Source organism: Hypanus sabinus, unplaced genomic scaffold (genome assembly GCF_030144855.1).
Source record: "Hypanus sabinus isolate sHypSab1 unplaced genomic scaffold, sHypSab1.hap1 scaffold_1452, whole genome shotgun sequence".
Taxonomy (NCBI): Eukaryota; Metazoa; Chordata; class Chondrichthyes; order Myliobatiformes; family Dasyatidae; genus Hypanus; species Hypanus sabinus.
In genome coordinates, this window is record NW_026779526.1 from 24,583 (window position 1) to 32,500 (window position 7,918).

The following is a 7,918-nucleotide window of genomic DNA, read 5'->3' on the forward strand; positions in this document are numbered from 1 at the left end:
GCGCCAAGGGGGACTGGATGACCTGTGGATTGAGAGGTTGGAGGCCACGATGCGGAGGGGAGTCCCGGAATGTCGGGTTGGATGAGGGAGTGAGGGAGTGTACAACAATGAGGAGGGGGGAGGCTGTTTGCTTTGGGGCTGTCTGTGAAGATTAGGAATTTCCGATTGCATACTCTGATATTAAGTGGAACTTTGAGGCCGAGACGAAGGGGGAGGAGAGGGTTGGGCTGATGGAGAGAATCGGGAGGGTTATGGAGGAGAGGGTGGTTTGGGGTAGAATTGGGAGTGTATAGAGGAAAATTGGGAGGGTTGAGGAGGAGGGGAGAGATTTGGGAAGGTTCGGGGAAAAAGGAGGGTTGACTGGAGAATCGGGAGGGTTGAGTGGAGAATCTGGAGGGTTGAGGGGAGAATCGGGAGGGTTGAGGTGGAGAGGGAGGGTTGAGGGGCAGAATTGGGAGGGTTGAGGGGGATAATTGGGAGGGCTGCAGAGGGGAGGGAGGTTGAGGGGGAGAATTAGGAGGGTTGAGGAGCAGAGGGATGGTTGAGGGGGATAATTGGGAGGGCTGCAGAGGAGAGGGAGGTTGAGGGGGAGAATCAGGAGGGTTGAGGAGCAGAGCGAGGGTTGAGGGGGATAATTGGGAGGGTTGCAGAGGGGTGAGAAGGTTGAGGGGGAGAATTTGGAGGGTTGAGGTGGAGAGGGAGGGTTGAGGGGGATAATTGGGAGGGCTGCAGAGGGGAGGGAGGTTGAGGGGGAGAATTAGGAGGGTTGAGGAGCAGAGGGATGGTTGAGGGGGATAATTGGGTGGGCTGCAGAGGAGAGGGAGGTTGAGGGGGAGAATCAGGAGGGTTGAGGAGCAGAGCGAGGGTTGAGGGGGATAATTGGGAGAGTTGCAGAGGGGAGAGAAGGTTGAGGGGGAGAATTTGGAGGGTTGAGGTGGAGAGGGAGGGTTGAGGGGGATAATTGGGAGGGCTGCAGAGGGGAGGGAGGTTGAGGGGGAGAATTAGGAGAGTTGAGGAGCAGAGGGATGGTTGAGGGGGATAATTGGGAGGGCTGCAGAGGGGAGGGAGGTTGAGGGGGAGAATTAGGAGGGTTGAGGAGCAGAGGGATGGTTGAGGGGGATAATTGGGAGGGCTGCAGAGGGGAGGGAGGAGGGGTGTTTCTGATGACTGGGAGGAGGACTCGTCTGGTTCGAACTTTGTACCTCCGAGGAGGAGGAGAGGGAGGGCCGAGGAGCAAGAGGAAGCGGGTAAGGAGAAATGAGGGTGCTGAGGGAGGGTTAAGGAGCAGGAAGTGGAAGGGTGGAGAAGGCAGGGACGCAGAGTGGAGGATGAGGAAGGAGCAGGAAGACGGGCAGGGGGCTCTACGGGAGGTAGGGCTGGAGGAGGGATGTTGAGGTCAAAGTGACAGCAGAGTTACGCTGGAGAGGAGGAAGGAGGGAGAGGAGGAGAAAAGGAGATGAAGAGGGTTGGTAGGAAGGGAGGGAAAGGAAGAGGGAGCAATGAGGAGGGATGGACTTCGGGGAGTTGGAACAGAGGGACGAGCGGAGAGACGGAGGGACGGACAGGGCGAAGACAGGAACGAGGGTGGGGACCCGGCCCCCGCCAGCACACTAACCTCGCCCTGCCGCTGTTCCCTTCCCCCGTTCACAACCGATGGCCAGGATGCGGCGAGGACCATCGACCGCCTCATCCCCACCGCGGCTATCGGCGTTGCCTGCTGCTTTGGCTCACCGTTAGGAGGCAAGTCTTACCCTCGGGACGGTGTGGAGGGAGATTCACTCTGTGTCTGACCCCGAGAGTGTGTGATGGGACGGTGTGGAGGGAGATTCACTCTGTGTCTGACCCCGGGAGTGTGTAACGGGACGGTGTGGAGGGAGATTCACTCTGTGTCTGACCCCGGGAGTGTGTGATGGGACGGTGTGGAGGGAGATTCACTCTGTGTCTGACCCCGGGAGTGTGTGATGGGACGGTGTGGAGGGAGATTCACTCTGTGTCTGACCCCGGGAGTGTGTAACGGGACGGTGTGGAGGGAGATTCACTCTGTGTCTGACCCCGGGAGTGTGTGATGGGACTGTGTGGAGGGAGATTCACTCTGTGTCTGACCCCGGGAGTGTGTGATGGGACTGTGTGGAGGGAGATTCACTCTGTGTCTGACCCCGGGAGTGTGTGATGGGACGGTGTGGAGGGAGATTCACTCTGTGTCTGACCCCGGGAGTGTGTGATGGGACGGTGTGGAGGGAGATTCACTCTGTGTCTGACCCCAGGAGTGTGTGATGGGACGGTGTGGAGGGAGATTCACTCTGTGTCTGACCCCGGGAGTGTGTGATGGGACTGTGTGGAGGGAGATTCACTCTGTGTCTGACCCCGGGAGTGTGTGATGGGACGGTGTGGAGGGAGATTCACTCTGTGTCTGACCCCGGGAGTGTGTGATGGGACTGTGTGGAGGGAGATTCACTCTGTGTCTGACCCCGGGAGTGTGTGATGGGACTGTGTGGAGGGAGATTCACTCTGTGTCTGACCCCGGGTGTGTGTGATGGGACGGTGTGGAGGGAGATTCACTCTGTGTCTGACCCCGGGAGTGTGTGATGGGACGGTGTGGAGGGAGATTCACTCTGTGTCTGACCCCGGGAGTATGTGATGGGACGGTGTGGAGGGAGATTCACTCTGTGTCTGACCCCGGGAGTGTGTGATGGGACGGTGTGGAGGGAGATTCACTCTGTGTCTGACCCCGGGAGTGTGTGATGGGACTGTGTGGAGGGAGATTCACTCTGTGTCTGACCCCGGGAGTGTGTGATGGGACTGTGTGGAGGGAGATTCACTCTGTGTCTGACCCCGGGTGTGTGTGATGGGACGGTGTGGAGGGAGATTCACTCTGTGTCTGACCCCGGGAGTGTGTGATGGGACGGTGTGGAGGGAGATTCACTCTGTGTCTGACCCCGGGAGTATGTGATGGGACGGTGTGGAGGGAGATTCACTCTGTGTCTGACCCCGGGAGTATGTGATGGGACGGTGTGGAGGGAGATTCACTCTGTGTCTGACCCCGGGAGTGTGTGATGGGACGGTGTGGAGGGAGATTCACTCTGTGTCTGACCCCGGGAGTGTGTGATGGGAAGGTGTGGAGGGAGATTCACTCTGTGTCTGACCCCGGGAGTGTGTGATGGGACGGTGTGGGGGGAGACTCACTCTGTGTCTGACCCCGGGAGTGTGTGATGGGACGGTGCGGAGGGAGATTCACTCTGTGTCTGACCCCGGGAGTGTGTGATGGGACGGTGCGGAGGGAGATTCACTCTGTGTCTGACCCCGGGAGTGTGTGATGGGACGGTGCGGAGGGAGATTCACTCTGTGTCTGACCCCGGGAGTGTGTGATGGGACGGTCTGGAGGGAGATTCACTCTGTGTCTGACCCCGGGAGTATGTGATAGGACGGTGTGGAGGGAGATTCACTCTGTGTCTGACCCCGGGAGTGTGTGATGGGACGGTGTGGAGGGAGATTCACTCTGTGTCTGACCCCGGGAGTGTGTGATGGGACGATGTGGAGGGAGATTCACTCTGTGTCTGACCCCGGGAGTGTGTGATGGGACGGTGTGGAGGGAGATTCACTCTGTGTATGTCACCGGGAGTGTGTGATGGGACGGTGTGGAGGGAGATTCACTCTGTGTCTGACACCGTGAGTGTGTGATGGGACGGTGCGGAGGGAGATTCACTCTGTGTCTGACCCCGGGAGTGTGTGATGGGACGGTGCGGAGGGAGATTCACTCTGTGTCTGACCCCGGGAGTGTGTGATGGGACAGTGTGTCTGATAGTCCATTTTCTAGCCCTGTTTCTGAACCCCAGCTCTAATTGAAATGATTTTTTATTGATAATTTAGCTCTGCTCTCCTTCACTCCTGCCTTACTGTGCATTCTCTCTTCTCTTATCTTCTGTTTCCTGAAACCCTTCTCCCCCTCTCCCTCACACCCCTCTCTCTGCCTCTCCCCCATCTTTCATCCCTCTCCTCCCTCCTTCTATACCCTCCACTCTTCCCTTCTCTCACTCCCTCCATCACTTCCCTCGATCAACCCTCAACAACCCCACCCCCCTCCATCCCTCTATGTCTCCAGAAGGAGTATTCCTTACGAGCAGATGTTTTAACAGTGGGATGTGCTGTTGGTCTTGGCTGCTGTTTCGGGACACCTCTGGGAGGCAAGTTCACCTCTTACCTCAATTCTGACAGTGTGGAGGGAGATTCACTCTGTGTCTGACCCCGGGAGTGTGTGATGGGACGGTGTGGAGGGAGATTCACTCTGTGTCTGACACAGGGAGTGTGTGATGGGACGGTGTGGAGGGAGATTCACTCTGTGTCTGACCCCGGGAGGGTGTGATGGGACGGTGTGGAGGGAGATTCACTCTGTGTCTGACCCCGGGAGTGTGTGATGGGACGGTGCAGAGGGAGATTCACTCTGTGTCTGACCCCGGGAGTGTGTGATGGGACGGTGTGGAGGGAGATTCATTCTGTATCTGACCCCGGGAGTGTGTGATGGGACGGTGCAGAGGGAGATTCACTCTGTGTCTGACCCCGGGAGTGTGTGATGGGACGGTGCAGAGGGAGATTCACTCTGTGTCTGACCCCGGGAGTGTGTGATGGGACGGTGTGGGGGGAGATTCACTCTGTGTCTGACCCCGGGAGTGTGTGATGGGACGGTGTGGAGGGAGATTCACTCTGTATCTGACCCCGGGAGTGTGTGATGGGACGGTGCGGAGGGAGATTCACTCTGTGTCTGACGCCGGGAGTGTGTGATGGGACGGTGTGGAGGAAGATTCACTCCGTGTCTGGCCCCGGGGGTGTGTGATGGGACGGTGTGGAGGGAGATTCACTCTGTGTCTGACCCCGGGAGTGTGTGATGGGACGGTGTGGAGGGAGATTCACTCTGTGTCTGATCCCCGGGAGTGTGTGCTGGGACGGTGTGGAGGGAGATTCACTCTGTGTCTGACCCCGGGAGTGTGTGATGGGACGGTGTGGAGGGAGATTCACTCTGTGTCTGACCCTGGGAGTGTGTGATGGGACGGTGTGGAGGGAGATTCTCTCTGTGTCTGACCCCGGGAGTCTGTGATCTGACGATGCAGAGGGAGACTCACTCTGTGTCTGACCGCGGGAGTGTGTGATGGGACGGTGTGGAGGGAGATTCACTCTGTGTCTGACACAGGGAGTGTGTGATGGGACGGTGTGGAGGGAGATTCACTCTGTGTCTGACCCCGGGAGTGTGTGATGGGACGGTGTGGAGGGAGATTCACTCTGTGTCTGACCCTGGGGGTGTGTGATGGGACGGTGTGGAGGGAGATTCACTCTGTGTCTGACCCCGGGAGTGTGTGATGGGACGGTGTGGAGGTAGATTCACTCTGTGTCTGACCCCGGGAGTGTGTGATGGGACGGTGCAGAGGGAGATTCACTCTGTGTCTGACCCCGGGAGTGTGTGATGGGACGGTGTGGGGGGAGATTCACTCTGTGTCTGACCCCGGGAGTGTGTGATGGGACGGTGTGGAGGGAGATTCACTCTGTATCTGACCCCGGGAGTGTGTGATGGGACGGTGCGGAGGGAGATTCACTCTGTGTCTGACGCCGGGAGTGTGTGATGGGACGGTGTGGAGGAAGATTCACTCCGTGTCTGGCCCCGGGGGTGTGTGATGGGACGGTGTGGAGGGAGATTCACTCTGTGTCTGGCCCCGGGAGTGTGTGATGGGACGGTGTGGAGGGAGATTCACTCTGTGTCTGATCCCCGGGAGTGTGTGCTGGGACGGTGTGGAGGGAGATTCACTCTGTGTCTGACCCCGGGAGTGTGTGATGGGACGGTGTGGAGGGAGATTCACTCTGTGTCTGATCCCCGGGAGTGTGTGCTGGGACGGTGTGGAGGGAGATTCACTCTGTGTCTGACCCCGGGAGTGTGTGATGGGACGGTGTGGAGGGAGATTCACTCTGTGTCTGACCCTGGGAGTGTGTGATGGGACGGTGTGGAGGGAGATTCTCTCTGTGTCTGACCCCGGGAGTCTGTGATGGGACGGTATAGAGGGAGATTCACTCTGTGTCCGACCCCGGGAGGGTGTGATGGGACGGTGTGGAGGGAGATTCACTCTGTGTCTGACCCCGGGAGTGTGTGATGGGACGGTGCAGAGGGAGATTCACTCTGTGTCTGACCCCGGGAGTGTGTGATGGGACGGTGTGGAGGGAGATTCATTCTGTATCTGACCCCGGGAGTGTGTGATGGGACGGTGCAGAGGGAGATTCACTCTGTGTCTGACCCCGGGAGTGTGTGATGGGACGGTGCAGAGGGAGATTCACTCTGTGTCTGACCCCGGGAGTGTGTGATGGGACGGTGTGGGGGGAGATTCACTCTGTGTCTGACCCCGGGAGTGTGTGATGGGACGGTGTGGAGGGAGATTCACTCTGTATCTGACCCCGGGAGTGTGTGATGGGACGGTGCGGAGGGAGATTCACTCTGTGTCTGACGCCGGGAGTGTGTGATGGGACGGTGTGGAGGAAGATTCACTCCGTGTCTGGCCCCGGGGGTGTGTGATGGGACGGTGTGGAGGGAGATTCACTCTGTGTCTGACCCCGGGAGTGTGTGATGGGACGGTGTGGAGGGAGATTCACTCTGTGTCTGATCCCCGGGAGTGTGTGCTGGGACGGTGTGGAGGGAGATTCACTCTGTGTCTGACCCCGGGAGTGTGTGATGGGACGGTGTGGAGGGAGATTCACTCTGTGTCTGACCCTGGGAGTGTGTGATGGGACGGTGTGGAGGGAGATTCACTCTGTGTCTGACCCCGGGAATGTGTGATGGGACGGTGTAGAGGGAGATTCACTCTGTGTCCGACCCCGGGAGGGTGTGATGGGACGGTGTGGAGGGAGATTCACTCTGTGTCTGACCCCGGGAGTGTGTGATGGGACGGTGCAGAGGGAGATTCACTCTGTGTCTGACCCCGGGAGTGTGTGATGGGACGGTGTGGAGGGAGATTCATTCTGTATCTGACCCCGGGAGTGTGTGATGGGACGGTGCAGAGGGAGATTCACTCTGTGTCTGACCCCGGGAGTGTGTGATGGGACGGTGCAGAGGGAGATTCACTCTGTGTCTGACCCCGGGAGTGTGTGATGGGACGGTGTGGGGGGAGATTCACTCTGTGTCTGACCCCGGGAGTGTGTGATGGGACGGTGTGGAGGGAGATTCACTCTGTATCTGACCCCGGGAGTGTGTGATGGGACGGTGCGGAGGGAGATTCACTCTGTGTCTGACGCCGGGAGTGTGTGATGGGACGGTGTGGAGGAAGATTCACTCCGTGTCTGGCCCCGGGGGTGTGTGATGGGACGGTGTGGAGGGAGATTCACTCTGTGTCTGACCCCGGGAGTGTGTGATGGGACGGTGTGGAGGGAGATTCACTCTGTGTCTGATCCCCGGGAGTGTGTGCTGGGACGGTGTGGAGGGAGATTCACTCTGTGTCTGACCCCGGGAGTGTGTGATGGGACGGTGTGGAGGGAGATTCACTCTGTGTCTGACCCTGGGAGTGTGTGATGGGACGGTGTGGAGGGAGATTCTCTCTGTGTCTGACCCCGGGAGTCTGTGATCTGACGATGCAGAGGGAGACTCACTCTGTGTCTGACCGCGGGAGTGTGTGATGGGACGGTGTGGAGGGAGATTCACTCTGTGTCTGACACAGGGAGTGTGTGATGGGACGGTGTGGAGGGAGATTCACTCTGTGTCTGACCCCGGGAGTGTGTGATGGGACGGTGTGGAGGGAGATTCACTCTGTGTCTGACCCTGGGGGTGTGTGATGGGACGGTGTGGAGGGAGATTCACTCTGTGTCTGACCCCGGGAGTGTGTGATGGGACGGTGTGGAGGTAGATTCACTCTGTGTCTGACCCTGGGAGTGTGTGATGGGACGGTGTGGAGGG

At 58.7% G+C, this 7,918-nt stretch overlaps 1 protein-coding gene across 1 annotated transcript in view; it reads left to right on the plus strand.

Moving 5' to 3' along the window:
• Window positions 1–7,918, plus strand: part of LOC132386988 (chloride channel protein-like) — a gene marked incomplete at its 5' end in the record, with an annotated part of 88,710 nt that overhangs the window by 21,678 nt on the left and 59,114 nt on the right. The window contains one exon of the mRNA XM_059959346.1: window positions 4,100–4,181. Coding sequence (XP_059815329.1) covers window positions 4,100–4,181 — 82 coding nt within the window. The remainder of the gene's footprint in view (window positions 1–4,099; window positions 4,182–7,918) is intronic.